Genomic DNA, 16,065 nt, shown 5'->3' with positions numbered 1-16,065 from the left:
CTTGGTAATTGCTCCGTAGCCCTTTCCAGCCTTGTGGAGGTGTACAATTTTGTCTCTGGTGTCTTTGGACAGCTCTTTGGTCTTCGCCATGTTACAAGTTAAAGTCTTACTGATTGTATGGGGTGGACAGGTGTCTTTATGCAGCTAACGACCTCAAACAGGTGCATCTGATTCAGGATGATACATGGAGTGCAGGTGGACTTCTAATGGGCAGACTAACAGGTCTTTCAGGGTCAGAATTCTAGATGATACACAGGTGTTCAAATACTTATTTGCAGCTGTATCACACAAATAAATTGTTAAAAAATCATGCATTGTGATTTCTGGATTTTTCTTTTTAGTTTATCTCTCTCACAGTGGACATGCACCTACGATGAAAATTTCAGACCCCTCCATGATTTCTAAGTGGGAGAAATAGCAAAATAGCAGGGTGTTCAAATACTTATTTTCTTCACTGTACATACATTCTATTCCACATGCAATCTCTGCAACAGATGTTTTTAATAACACACGGGAGACTTTTGGGTATTTTAATTCACTGAAATAAGAGAATTAATTCTGATTTGGACACACGGAAAACAGAAGCTCTGGCTACCAACATGTTTGCATATAAACGCACACACACACACGCAAATGCACACAAATCACATTTGTTCAATTTTCCACATATGCTATCCTAAGTAAACAATTTGGAAAACAAGTTTTGCATTTTAACTGATGGAATAAAAAAAATGATTCAAGTTGGCACATTAAACAGGAAAAAAGGCTAAATATGACATCAGGATACGGACTTCTGATGAATAAATAACGTTCAAGTGGATTTGCCAGCAAGTTATCTTATCTATACGGCTTAAAAAGTTTCCCCAACGCTGTTGAAGACTTAAAAAAAAAAATAAACAAAACATTAGAAAATGCAAAAGTGAACCTTTCACAGTGTAACACTACTCGTTAATGCATGTCTTCACAAATCGGGTTTAAAAAGGTTCTTTCCCATAAAGTCACCTTACTCTATATAAAAAAACACCACATGCTGCTGTTAAGGAGTACTAAAACATGCACTTGCAACAGAAATAAGATCTCCAACACCAGGAACAAGCCTGCTTTCTTTCCCATAAATGACATTTTTTTACAGTTCTTCCTTCATATCAGCGAAGCTAAGAGACCCAAACAGTGTATTGCATTACATTATAATAGTTCAGTATTTAGTGCAATAAACTGCAGACTCTAAATGCATGACCTCTACCCCTTAATGATGAATTATCGGAACTGGACTTGAATCTCATAATTTTAAATCCTATTCCTCGAATGAATGAACACATGAGTGTGTAAATAGTTGCTTCTTTGGCCTTGGTGGTGGTCTTATTCCTCAATATTTGGGCGATGTGGACAAAACGGTGCATCAAAAGTCCAGAATATCTCAAAGTGAATGTCATTAGTGAAAAACAGGGACAGAAATACAAAAGAAACCCCACTGATGTTTACAAAGTTGCTCTAACGGGCATTGAAAGCAACTTTAGAGACACTGATGGGGAAAGTTATTGGGAATTGAACATGTATTGTCCGATTATGTCCCTGAGATTACTGTGTATACGCGGCGTCTTAATACAGGTGATGCAATATATTACACTGTTCACAACGTGGACTGAACTACTGAAGACACACACCCTCGAAAATAACTCATTCTCCACTCACTGGTGGGTTGCTGTCTTGTAATAATGACCCAATGTCCGTGAATGCACCTTGTATTTTTTGTCTTGCTATTTGCTTGCTACGCCTCCATGGAGGTGTGTGCCATGTTTATGGCTGGAGTGGGAGGGGAAGGACATGGTTGACCGGGTCAACTTTTGCAATTTGCATCAGCGCTTGTCACTGAGGGGCGATGGTGGGTCCCGCAGCCAAACTGCTCTAAATCCAATAATTCATCAATTATAACGGCATATTTCCCCCTACAAAGTGGTCCAATTTTCCTCCAATTCCCTGCCGGTGATGTGTCCCAATATTTTAGCCCACATAGGTACAGGTGAAGCAAACCCAAAGGGTCCTAGGGTTAAAACTACTACTGCTACTGCTAACACTACAGGACAAGATACAGGAATGACAACACAATAAATAAAAACAGTACTATCACCAACAATCAATGTACTTATTGGCCCTGGTATTTGTACACTCTGTAGTACATCTCACCGGCTTCAATGTTTTGTGGAATAACATTTTCAAAACACAAAAGAGGCAGCTTCAAAAGCCCAACAGGTGAGTTTCTCTTCCCACATTTTGAAATGCTGGAGGCATCAAAAAGTTATTTTTGATGATTTGTTCAGATTTCATTCAAGCATGTTAAAAAATAAGAAAAGATGACGTAACTACCGAGAGAGGCGTTGGGAGACGGTGCTTCTACTCCACTCGCTCCAGGCTGTCTATCACCCGACTCAGCCTGATGTTGAGGAGCCGGATCTGCGTGTCAAGGTGGTCGATCTTCTCCTCCAGCGAGCCTCCGCCGCCACGCCGCCAGTACACGCCGACGGGCCCCGTCATGAAGTAGAGCGCCATGATGACGCACAGCGGCAGCACGGCTCGCTCGGGGTCACCCTCGAACTTCTGCAGGACGTAAAGACACGACAGGGCCAGGAGGGCGACACGTGCCAGCCAGAAGAAGCGTCCGAAGACGGCGTGCAGCAGGTAGAAGACGCCGCCCAGGAACATGGAGAGGGACCAGAACGCCGCCAGGACGCCAGCCACCAGGAGGAGGGCGCGTGCCGGTGAGCTGCTGAGGGATGCTGGGCTGAAGTAGTGGCTGAGGTTGGACGCTGCGCATGGGGAGCAAGGCATCGGGTCAAAGTAAGCACTCATTCAAATGTCTTAGACTTCAAATAGTGGTTGGCTGGTTACTCAACTGCAGAGAGTACCAAGGTGCTATTTCATCATTTATCACAATTTGATAAAAAGAACACGTATTTGGCTACTAACAGTCCACCCCCACCTAGTAACAAAACATTACTATCTATTTATACTTTACCTAACAATGCATATTTAAAATTCTATTTTTTAACATTGTAGAGGTTTTCCACACATACTAAAAAATACCGTAATATTATTTATACAGTAATATAGTTATTTATATCTTGTGTTATGGCATACAGTGGTTATAGTGGTTAATAGGATCTAGACCAGGGGTCTCAAACTCAATTTACTTGCGGGCCACTGGAGCTAGGGTCTGGGTGAGACTGGGCCCTTTTCACCCCCCCCCCCCCCCCACCCCCGCATTTATTAAAAACAAAAAAATGTAAAAAACTTTGCTTTGGTTTCGATTTTCTACAAGAAAAGCTCTGATAAAACATTCCACTGTTCTCAAATATCTTACTTTTTACTTTTCTACACAAAATTAGATGAAAAATAAAACAAATCAAGAATAAAGAAAATCAATCAGTAATAAATAAATAAATATAATAATAATAATAAAACGGCAAATAATAAAAACTTAAGAAACCACATATAGTTGGTGGGTAGACAAATTATTTTTTTCAGATTAAAATGAACAAAGCATTATTAGAGCCCTGTAGACATGACAAAACACGACTATAGTCACATTTATACTCTTTTTATTTACAACATATTGCGCAACTGCAGGGTCTTGAGACACATGCTAACTCGCAAACTAGAGAGCTAGCGACCTAAACGGTAGCCTTCAAGTTATTTCCTTTAAACTTAAATAGCCAAAAACTTACCACTTCCACACGGATAGTGAGGATAACTATTAACAGTTATTTAACCTTTAACATGAACATTAATCAAACGTAATAATTTTTTTCTGGGTACATGATACCATACAGCATCCATATCAAACTTGCGCGGGCCGCACTAACATTAAACTTTCATATCATATCAAACTAGTGTCCTGCGGGCCACATTTGGCCCGCGGGCTTGAGACCCCTGATTTAGACCCAACCGCAGTAAGTGAATTTCCGCAAAGTAGGATTCAACATTACTGCGAAAATATGTTATTTAGAGCATACAAAACTATTTTTTTAGGACTTTCTAAAGTATAGTTTTTACCATAATTAGAGCCTTGTAGACATGAAATAGTACCCCTATAGTTCATGCTGACACTTACAATCAATGCCCATCACATCCAGGAGATCGGACCATATCTTCCAGACCGTATCAAGGAAGGAATCCACTCCATGGACAAAGCGCTCTGTTGCTTTGGAGAAAAACTACAAAAAAAAAGAAAACAATGTAAGATTAAATGGAACCAATATGTACTATTGTACTAATGTACTATTCCACCCAATGGGGACCACTAACCCCAGTGCCGAGTGATTGGCTGGGGACCAGTTCAGGGTGTACGCCACCTCTGGCCTAATGACAGCTGGGATAGGCTCCAGCATACGCGCAACCCTCGTGAGGATAAGCGGCATGGAAAACGAACGAATGTATGAATATAGTGCATCTTGCTCTTCCTCATTACCTCATCAAGGCCCCCTAATAGCACATATGAGCTTTCTGTAAAAATAAACGAAACAGACCGGTGGGCACTTTAAAGTAAACATATTTTAATGACTAAGGTCGAATCTCTGCATATAACTGCTAACATAAGGGCGAATTACACCGGAAATAGCATTGCTAACACTCTAGCAAGGTGAGCGGTACGTTCGACTATCATGAATAATCAGCGAATTTACTTAATCTGGGTTTAATTACTTACACAAAAGCATCACTTGGATACGATAGTTGTAATCATTGATAGATTTTACAAATTTGTTAATGTAGAGTGAAAACATTCTGCAACATCAGCTACAGTGCTAGCTTGTTTTGGGGCGGGGGCGAAATATGGATAATGTGTTTATTTTTCAAAATGGCACCCTTGGTTAACCTTCATTTCTCGTTGGCTATTTTAAAATTTAAACTACCGATTTTTGGTTCTAAGCTCACCTTGTACAGGCCTCGGATGTTGTCCTCCCCGAACACATTGCTCAGGGTCTGGTAGACGCCGTTAGCCGCCCGTCGGAAGCTGTTCTGGTTGCTGCTGGCCCGGCCTCTGGCCGCTTCCGCTGCCGAGAGCACCGACGCGGAAAGCAGCAAGAAAAGCAAGGACAACGTAGTTGCTTTCATGGCAGCCTGTGGTGTAAATGAGGAAAATATCAGTAAAGCAGATTCGTTTAAGATAGCTGCCTCCCCTCCTGCGGACGTCTTGGCTGCTGGCGCTCAGCGCTCTGCTGGGATGTCAAGTGACGCGTTAAAGTGACGTCGTAGATTTCAGCTTCTACATCCCAACAACGGGGAGGCTTCAAGGCGGTACAAAAGTGATCTTTAAACGAGACGTACTTTATCGAATAAGTAAAATTAACGTGTAGTTTCAAGTGTGAAATTGAGTATCGCGAATACGGCACTATACGTCTAAGTAGTAGATGGTTCTGATGTTTCCCGTGCAACTTGAACGCTACACTAAGGCAGTTTGGTAACTCCCAATTGGACTGTCTCCCAAACGCCTGCTCCAAACCGCCACTTGAACCAGGCTGCCCCCCAGCGTCCATGCATGAAACAGCAGCCCGGGATGCAACACACACACATACAACGCTACAATATATATGCAAATTACAGCAATTATTACAACAAAAACATTATGAAAATAATATATACATACCATCACTATATGACCCTTCCTGAGGTGTCAACAGACTTTTTTTGTTATGTAACGCGTTTTTACGAACGCCATGTTTTAAATCATAATCCCCACCTCAAGAAAAACATGAAATGTCATTCAATATTAACAGTTGCAATTTAACTTAATGCCACTAGATGGCAATATTACACAAGGATTGCTAATCAACGCTATACAAAAAAAAAGAATAGTTTGTGATTGACAGGGCGTTACTTGGTAACCTAGCTACGGAGCAGTACAGTGCTAACATGACGCAGCGAAATGTCGACCGTACGTGAAGTAAGTAGATTAATTTAAAAGTTTATATTTTTTTCAATCGGGTGAATAGTGAGCATTTTAAATATGTATGGGCGGGCTCCAAGAGTCACCTTCCTGCCACATAATGGGACCTCCGCTACTGTGGGTCCTGGATCTTACAACATCACAACACCGCAACTTTCCACAGTGTCAGGTAGCATTGGTTAAAGGTGATAAATGTACTTGAAAGCAGCGTTCTATTTAAGTTTTTGTACCTCTCATAGATGGCTACGCTCCTTTTTTGTCCTTGGCAAGCAGACTACCAGTGCTCAGTGAGTCCGGTGGGACAGAACCGGGACCCGGGTCTTATGACTCCTCACCTGTGAAGGTGAGCCGGACAGCCCACGCTGTTTCATTCGCTCACAACATGTAAACAAGTACGGATTTGTGTCCAGCTGAACGTCCACGGTGGCTGCAGTCTGCAGAACCGCTCCAAGCGTTTTCAGGATCCAGTGTCCGAGGGTCCCGGCCCGGGGGCCTATGATATTCCGGTGCCAGCCTCGGGGAACAAGCCCGGAGCCCTGATGACTGATGATGGACTCTCTGAGAAGCTTGGCAGGAGAAAGGTTGGCAGATGGCGGCGGGGTGGGAAATGGGGGTTATATTAAAAATAATATATACTATATAGATATATATATAGATATATATACAGTGCATCCGGAAAGTATTCACAGCGCTTCACTTTTTCTACATTTTGTCATGTTACAGCCTCATTCCAAACTGTATTAAATTAATCTCTTACCTCAAAATTCTACACAAAATACTCCATTTTGACAATGTGAAAAAGTTTTTTTTGACATGTTTTGAATTTATTAAAAATAGAAAACAAAAAAAATCACATTTACATAAGTATTCACAGCCTTTGCCATGAAGCTGAAAATTGAGCTCAGGTGCATCTTTTTTCCACTGATCATCCTTGAGATCTTTCTACAGCTTAATTGGAGTCCACCTGCAGTAAATTCAGTTGATTGGACATGATTTGGAAATATAATAACTGTCTATATAAGGTCCCACAGTTGACTGTGCATGTCAGAGCACAAACACCAAGCATGAAGTCAAAAGAACTGTCTGTAGACCTGCGAGACAGGATTGTCTTGAGGCACAAATCTGGGGAAGGATACAGAAACATTTCTGCTGCTTTGAAGGTCCCAATGAGCACAGTGGCCTCCATTATTCGTAAATGGAAGACGTTTGGAACCACCAGGACTCTTCCTAGAGCTGGCCGGCCTTCTAAACTGAGCGATCGGGGAAGAAGGGCCTTAGTCAGGGAGGTGACCAAGGCCCCGATGGTCACTCTGTCAGAGCTCCAGCGTTCCTCTGTGGAGAGAGGAGAGCCTTCCAGAAGGACAACCATCTCTGCAGCAATCCACCAATCAGGCCTGTATGGTAGAGTGGCCAGACGAAAGCCACTCCTTAGTAAAAGGAACATGGCAGCCCGTCTGGAATTTGCCAAAAAGCACCTGAATGACTCTCAGACCATGAGAAACAAAATTCTCTGGTCTGATGAGACAAAGATTGAACTCTTTGGTGTGAATGCCAGGCGCCATGTTCGGAGGAAACCAGGCACTGCTCATCACCAGGCCAATACCATCCCTACAGTGAAGCATGGTGGTGGCAGCATCATGCTGTGGGGATGTTTTTCAGCAGCAGGCTGGCAGACTAGTCAGGATAGAAGGAAAAATGAATGCAGCAATATATAGAGATATCCTGGATGAAAACCTGCTCCAGAGCGCTCTTGACCTCAGTAGACTGGTCATGTACCTTGACCATATAGACAGTAGACATTAGCACACAGCCAAGATCTCAAAAGATTGGCTTCAGAACCACTCCGTGAATGTCCTGGAGTGGCCCAGCCAGAGTCCAGACTTGAATCCGATCGAACATCTCTGGAGAGATGTGAAAATGGCTGTGCACAGACGTCTCCCATCCAACCTGATGGAGCTTGAGACTTATTGCAAAGAAGAATGGGCAAAACTGCCTAAAGATAGGTGTGCTAAACTTGTGGGATCATATTCAAAAAGACTTGAGGCTGTAATTGCTGCCAAAGGTGGATCAACAAAGTATTAAGCAAAGGCTGTGAATACTTATGTAAATGTCATTTTTTTGTTTTCTATTTTTAATAAATTCAAAACATGTCAAAAAAACCTTTTTTCACATTGTCATATGGAGTATTTTGTGTAGAATTTTGAGGTAAGAGATTAATTTAATTCAGTTTAGAATGAGGCTGTAACATGACAAAATGTAGAAAAAGTGAAGCGCTGTGAATACTTTCCGGATGCACTGTATATATGTTTTAAATCATAATCCCCGCCCCAAGAAAAACATGAAATATCATTCAATATTAATAGTTGCAATATATATATATATATATATATATATATATGTGTAACATTATATAATTGCAAATAGCAAATTGAAAAATAAGACGAATAAAAAGTTCTGTTTCCATCTATTTAATAATTTCTATTTAATAATAAGTTGATATTATCTCCAATTCCTCTATCATTCAATATTAATAGTTGCAATATATATATATGTATAATTATATGTAATTATATATAATTTTATATATAAAACCCGCCCCAAGAAAAACATGAAATATTCAATATTAATAGTTGCAATATATATATATATATATATATATATATATATATATATATATGTATATATATATATATATATATATATATGTATATATATATACACAATTATATATATAAAATTATTTAATTGTGTCTATATATATATATAAATATATATAAATTATATATATATAATTAGATAATTATATATATATATAATTATATATAGTATTATATATATATATATTATAAATAATTTGGTATTTAATAGCAAATTGAAAAATAAGACAAAAAGTTCTGTTTCCATCTATTTAATAATATCTATTTAATAATAAGTTGATATTATCTCCAATTCCTCCGTTTTATTTATAGCATGTATTTTAATTGAGCCAAATTTGTCTTAAAAACATTTTAACGGTGCATCAGTGTGGTTTCTAAAATAACATCCATAGTTGAACCTCTTGCTTTGTGACAGGAACCTTGGAGAAAAGAAGTGCTTTTAGCTCATCCAGGCTGGAACATGATGAGATAGATGATCTGAATGTTTAAAAAAAAATGTAGCAGGGACTAAAAGCCTTCAAGTGCGCTGCAGCCTAAAGGTGAAAGTGAAAGCACTCCTTGTTTGAGATACTGTATGCTCCTAATACTAGAGCACACACAAATGTACATGCAGGTCTTATCCCGAGTCCCTGTAGCGCTTAACAATTGGAGTCCATAAATAAGTCATGCTGTTGCTTTCTTCCGATGTGGAGGTGTATCAAGCCAAAAGTCTCCAGAGGCTTGTCGGACAGTCAGACGTTCCATCCATTCCCTCCCCGGGTCAAGCCTGTGGCTACGAGGAGGACGCCATGGGGGTGCTACGCAAGCAGGAGCCTCCAACCAGAGACGCCAGCCTGGGCCCCGCCTACTACAACCCTCTCACTGTATGTATACTACTACAGTACTACTATTGATTGGGTCACCACTAACCTGGTAGTTTAGGTGTACTAGTAGATTATAATTACCTATTATTTTGACCTCTTTCCCATCATATTTTCATATTATTTGTATTATTTTTTCAAAATTAGGTTCCACAATGGAAAAATAAATCTGTGATTTCGAGAATAAAGTGGTGAGGTTACCAGGATAAAGTCAGAAATTTCAGCCAAAAAAAGTCGTACATTTACGAGAATTAAGTCGGAAATTTACGACTCATTTATGAGAACAAAAGTCGCAAATTCTCGACATTGTCTGAATTTTACGACTTCATCCTAAAATTAGGACAATGAAGGATTAAAGACATAAGTGTATGAGAATTTCCAACTTTACTCTCGTAAATTCTTGTGTTCATAAATGAGTCGTAAATTTCAAACTCATTTCGACTTTTGTTCTCGTAAATGAATCAAAATGAGTTTGAAATTTACGACTCATCTACAAGAACACACGTCGTATATTCACAAGAATAAAGTACGACTCATTTACGAGAAGAAAAGTCGTAAATTTACGAGAATAAAGCACAATTAATCTACGAGAAAACAAGTAATACATTTACGAGAATAAAGTACAACTCATTTACAAGAAGAAAAGTTGTAAATGTACGAGAATAAAGTACAACTCATCTATGAGAACACAAGTCGTAAATTTACGAGAATGAATTACGACTCATTTATGAGAATAAAAGTTGTAAATTTACGAGAATAATGTACGACTCATTTACGAGAACAAAAGTCTTAAATTTACGAGAATAAAGTACGACTCATCTAAGAGAACACAAGTCGTAAATTTACGAGAATAAATTCCGACTCATTTACGAGAAGAAAAGTTGTAAATTTATGAGAATGAAGTACGACTCATTTACGAGAATAAAGTACGACTCATTTACGAGAAGAAAAGTCATAAATTTACGAGAAGAAAAGTCGTAAATTTACGAGAATAAACTATGACGCATTTACGAGAATTAAGTATGATTAATTTATGAGAAGAAAAGTCGTAAATTTACGAGAAGAAAAGTCGTAAATTTACGAGAATAAAGAACGACTCATTTACGAGAAGAAAGGTGTGAATTTATCAGAATAAAGTACACTCATTCACGAGAATAAAAGTCGTAAATTTACGAGAATAATGTACAACTCATTTACGAGAACAAAAGTCTTAAATTTACGAGAATAAAGTGCGACTCATCTAAGAGAACACAAGTCGTAAATTTACGAGAATAAAGTACAACTCATTTATGAGAAGAAAAGTCATACATTCACGAGAAGAAAAGTCAAATTTATGAGAATAAAGTAGACTAATCTTCGAGAACACAAATCGTAAATTTACGAGAATAAAGTACGACTAATCTTCGAGAACACAAATCGTAAATTTACGAGAATAAAGTACGACTCATTTACGAGAATAAAGTACGACTAATCTTCGAGAACACAAATCGTAAATTTACGAGAATAAAGTACGACTCATTTACGAGAATAAAGTACGACTAATTTACGAGAAGAAAAGTCGTACATTTCCAAGAATAAAGTACGACTCATTTACGAGAATAAAGTACGACTCATTTACGAGAATAAAGTACGACTAATTTACGAGAAGAAAAGTCGTATATTTACAAGAATAAAGAACGACTCATTTACGAGAATAAAGTACGACTCATTTACGAGAATAAAGTACGACTAATTTAAAGTCATAAAAAAGGTCGTAAATTTACAAGAATAAAGAACGACTCATTCACGAGAATAAAAGTCGTAAATTTACAAGGATAAAGTATGACTCACTTATGAGAAGAAAAGCCGTAAATTTACGAGAATAAAGTACGACTCATTCACGAGAATAAAAGCCGTAAATTTACGAGAATAATGTACAACTCACTTACGAGAACAAAAGTCTTAAATTTAGGAAAATAAAAGTTGTAAAATTCTGAGAATTTACAACAAAACAAAAGTTGCCCCTAACCCCAAAAAATGGCGGTCATGAGCTGTTTTAATGTGTATGCTTTACTTCTAATGTCACTTGATGAAACAACACAGTCAGATCATTAGTACATTGCTTTGAGATGAGGTTGCGCCTCATAAGCGCTAAGTTGGATTACCAACTTTCCGATTTTCTTAAACGCAGCACAAAAAACACTGGCGAGGCCAACTGGTATCAAACGTGGAAGAATGACTTTATGGAAGAATTTTCTAGCAGGAATGTACAATTTGATGTCGTCATCAGGGGCGGCACGGCGGTCTAGTGGTTAGCGCGCAGACCTCACAGCTAGGAGACCAGGGTTCAATTCCACCCTCGGCCATCTCTGTGTGGAGTTTGCATGTTCTCCCCGTGCATGCGTGGGTTTTCTCCGGGTACTCCGGTTTCCTCCCACATTCCAAAAACATGTCCATAGGTATGAATGTGAGTGTGAATGGTTGTTTGTCTCCATGAACGGTTTTGCTCGCATCAGTTGACGCCATTAAGTCATTCCTGCATAATCCTGCTAACATAAAGCTTAGAAAACATTACCACCTTCTTTTATGAAGATCATCATTACCCACTCTGTCTTCAACCTTCATGTCACTTACATATTTTTGAGCCAATTGTATCTAAAGAAAGTCATATTAGTGAAATATGCTCCATATTTCCACTTCCTGTATGTACTATATGGCCGCTTGTCCCAATGCATTTTTTTTTTAAATCCCCTAATTTGTGTGCATGTGTGTGTGTAACAGTGATGCCCATTAGTGTTGTGCGCATGTAATGCACCAGTGAAGCAGCACTCCACCCCTATTGAGTTATCCTCAAAATCCATTTCCATGGCTAATGAGTGCAGCTCCACTTTAGCACAAGTCACAATGCTCATCCATTTTATATGCAGGCAGCGAGGGGAGCCATTAGTAATTATTATTCCTTCTTGTAGACCCGTTAGAGTCATAACACACACACACACACACTTACACAATGATGACGCTGGCTCTCAGTGATGTCATCTGATGGGCGTCAAGAGTGTACTTGAGTGGTTGGTCCGGGTTGTGTCAAAATACTACTAAAAAAAGCCTCTTGATAGTTCAACCATCTACTTTCCGCAATGAAACCATGACCTCATTGAAGTCAATATATGGAGAAAAAAAAGTATTTAACACTTAACGGGTCAACACTTTGGACCCTCATGATTAAAAAAAAACAGCTTTATGTTTTTCCACATCAAACAAGTTTGACTTTGTCCCGTTCAAACTCATATATTGTGTCCTAACACCCCTCGAAAAGTAACTCGAAAAGGGAGGCCGCATAATAATAATAATAATTTCACTATGACTATAATGTTGCTGCATGCTTTGAATGGGAAAAAAGTAGCGCCATCTGGTGGCTAAATAGAAAATACAAAGACCTGAAACCCAGAAAAATGAAAAATAAATAAATACAAATGTATGGGAAAAAATGGCGTCTTTTATGGTTTTTCAACGGAGCATTTTTTCTCACGAGGAACAAATGTGTGATATTTTGTCGCTATCATCGCTATTTGAGGCTAATTTAAGGTTTAAAAATGATTTCAACTACATTGATTTGACACCGGGGCGGCACGGCGGTCTAGTGTTTAGCGCGCAGACCTCACAGCTAGGAGACCAGGGTTCAATTCTGTGTGGAGTTTGCATGTTTTCCCCGTGCACGCGTGGGTTTTCTCCGGGTACTCCGGTTTTCCTCCCACATTCCAAAAACATGCTAGGTTAATTGGCGACTCCAAATTGTCCATAGGTATGAATGTGAGTGTGAATGGTTGTTTGTCTATATGTGCCCTGTGATTGGCTGGCCACCAGTCCAGGGTGTACCCCGCCTCTCGCCCAAAGACAGCTGGGATAGGCTCCAGCAACCCTTGCGACCCTTGGGAGGAAAAAGCAGTAGAAAATAATTTAATTTAATTTAATTTAATTTAATTTAATTTAATTTAATTTAATTTAATTTAATTTAATTTAATTTAATTTAATTTAATTTAATTTAATTTAATTTAATTTAATTTAATTTACATTTCTTTTTACAAGATAAATAATAATACAGTGACATGACCATTAATACATAGAGTAATAATGGAGGAAAAAGCGGTAGAAAATGAATGAATGAATGAATGAATGAATGATTTGACACTGCCAAAATAGCTTGTTGAGTACTATACTCAATAGTTGAGTATTAGTTGAGTATTATATGTATTGTTTTGTGTTGTTTTTGCTTTTAAAGCCCCTTATTGACATAAAAATGCAATTCATGGCTTTGGACTCCAGCAGCAGTGATAGCATCATCATGCTGCTTATGTCTGCGTGCCACGCTAAATAAACAGCTACTCTCTTTTGAAGAACAACTATCACAACATCTTTGTGGTCCCCCCCACCCTTCATTGGATCACAGGGGATTGAACCTGCGATCTCTTCCGGCGCTCGCTGTTCAAACGCGAAGATCAGGAGACAGGCACCCCGTGGAGTTCTTCCTTTTGAGTCAGACGTGCATCTTCTTCCCATCAGGATGTGTCAGAGTGAACAGGGCCGGACAGCTGGGTCAAGGAAGAACTTCTCATAGAAGTTGAGGCGCTTTGATTTCAAAGTTTACGTGTTTTTTTTGGGCTTCTTTTTTAAAATTTTTTTTTTTATTAAAGCACGGCTCGAGCTCTCAGATTTGAGTTCGGGAGCATGAACTCAATAGAGATGAATAATGAAGCGGTACAAGTCTCTCTTCTGGTTAGATGCCACACTGTGCTACACCAACCCTCCACCACGCATTACTGCCATTGCAGCATTGGTTCTGTTGTACATTAATATATGAATGACCATGGGGTTGGGAGTGCTACGTTTTCCATTGCACTTTCTCATGCAGTCCAAATCATTATTAAAGTAAAAAAACAAAACAAAACAGACAACAGCAAAAATTGAAAAAAATCAGCAGTAATCATAAGAATAAAGTCAAAATATGCATCCTTTTATTTTTCACGATGTGGCCCTTACTGGGAAAAACCTTTGCTATATACAAATATCCCGTCATTTCTGGTAAACCCAGTAAAAACCTTTGCTATATACAAATATCCAGTCATTTCCGGTAAAAATCAGTAAAAACCTTTGCTATATACAAATATCCAATCATTTCCATATACTAATATCCAGTAATTTCCGGTAAACCCAGTAAAAACCTTTGCTATATACAAATATCCAGTAATTTCCAGTAAAAACCAGTAAAAACCTTTGCTATATATGTACAAATATCCAGTAATTTCCGGTAAAAATCAGTAAAAACCTTTGCTATATACAAATATCCAGTAATTTCCAGTAAAAACCAGTAAAAACCTTTGCTATATACAAATATCCAGTCATTTCCAGTAAAAACCTTTGCTATATACAAATATCCAGTAATTTCCAGTAAAAACCAGTAAAAACCTTTGCTATATACAAATATCCAGTAAAAACCAGTAAAAACCTTTGCTATATACAAATATCCAGTCATTTCCAGTAAAAACCAGTAAAAACCTTTGCTATATACAAATATCCAGTCATTTCCAGTAAAAACCAGTAAAAACCTTTGCTATATACAAATATCCAGTAAAAACCAGTAAAAACCTTTGCTATATACAAATATCCAGTCATTTCCAGTAAAAACCAGTAAAAACCTTTGCTATATACAAATATCCAGTCATTTCCAGTAAAAACCTTTGCTATATACAAATATCCAGTAATTTCCAGTAAAAACCAGTAAAAACCTTTGCTATATACAAATATCCAGTAAAAACCAGTAAAAACCTTTGCTATATACAAATATCCAGTCATTTCCAGTAAAAACCAGTAAAAACCTTTGCTATATACAAATATCCAGTCATTTCCAGTAAAAACCTTTGCTATATACAAATATCCAGTCATTTCCAGTAAAAACCAGTAAAAACCTTTGCTATATACAAATATCCAGTAATTTCCAGTAAAAACCAGTAAAAACCTTTGCTATATACAAATATCCAGTAAAAACCAGTAAAAACCTTTGCTATATACAAATATCCAGTCATTTCCAGTAAAAACCAGTAAAAACCTTTGCTATATACAAATATCCAGTCATTTCCAGTAAAAACCAGTAAAAACCTTTGCTATATACAAATATCCAGTAATTTCTGGTAAAACCAGTAAAAACCTTTGCTATATACAAATATCCAGTAATTTCCGGTAAAAACCTTTGCTATATACAAATATCCAGTAATTTCTGGTAAAAAACAGTAAAAACCTTTGCGATATACAAATATCCAGTCATTTCCAGTAAAAACCAGTAAAATCCTTTGCTATATACAGTGAAGAAAATAAGTATTTGAACACCCTGCTATTTTGCTATTTCTCCCACTTAGAAATCATGGAGGGGTCTGAAATTTTCATCGTAGGTGCATGTCCACTGTGAGAGAGATAAACTAAAAAGAAAAATCCAGAAATCACAATGCATGATTTTTTAACAATTTATTTGTGTGATACAGCTGCTAATAAGTATTTGAACACCTGTGTATCATCTAGAATTCTGACCCTGAAAGACCTGTTAGTCTGCCCATTAGAAGTCCACCTGCACTCCATG

General features: G+C 38.1%; 2 protein-coding genes across 2 annotated transcripts in view; one reads left to right on the top strand and one right to left on the bottom strand.

The window, feature by feature from the left end:
• Positions 1 to 519: 519 nt before the first annotated feature.
• Positions 520 to 5,287, bottom strand: bri3bp (bri3 binding protein). The gene is made up of 3 exons (XM_058071116.2): positions 4,930 to 5,287; positions 4,109 to 4,211; positions 520 to 2,804 (listed from the first exon to the last, which is right to left on the bottom strand). The coding sequence occupies exons 1-3, from the start codon at positions 5,107 to 5,109 to the stop codon at positions 2,392 to 2,394; spliced, it is 696 nt and encodes a 231-aa protein (XP_057927099.1). The 5' UTR covers positions 5,110 to 5,287; the 3' UTR covers positions 520 to 2,391.
• Positions 5,288 to 5,313: 26 nt separating this feature from the next.
• LOC131128346 (sperm-tail PG-rich repeat-containing protein 2) overlaps positions 5,314 to 16,065 on the top strand; it is a 47,254-nt gene continuing 36,502 nt past the window's right edge. The window contains exons 1-4 of the mRNA XM_078789257.1: positions 5,314 to 6,110; positions 6,181 to 6,284; positions 6,352 to 6,522; positions 9,291 to 9,461. Of these exons, the coding sequence (XP_078645383.1) occupies positions 6,002 to 6,110; positions 6,181 to 6,284; positions 6,352 to 6,522; positions 9,291 to 9,461 (555 nt within the window). The 5' untranslated portion in view covers positions 5,314 to 6,001. The remainder of the gene's footprint in view (positions 6,111 to 6,180; positions 6,285 to 6,351; positions 6,523 to 9,290; positions 9,462 to 16,065) is intronic.

This window comes from Doryrhamphus excisus, linkage group LG3, assembly GCF_037039965.1.
Source record: "Doryrhamphus excisus strain RoL-2023G ecotype Guam linkage group LG3, RoL_Dexc_Guam_v1.1, whole genome shotgun sequence".
NCBI classification, from domain to species: domain Eukaryota; kingdom Metazoa; phylum Chordata; class Actinopteri; order Syngnathiformes; family Syngnathidae; genus Doryrhamphus; species Doryrhamphus excisus.
The sequence above is the reverse complement of the archived record's forward strand: the minus strand, read 5'-3'. Positions and strand labels throughout refer to the sequence as shown.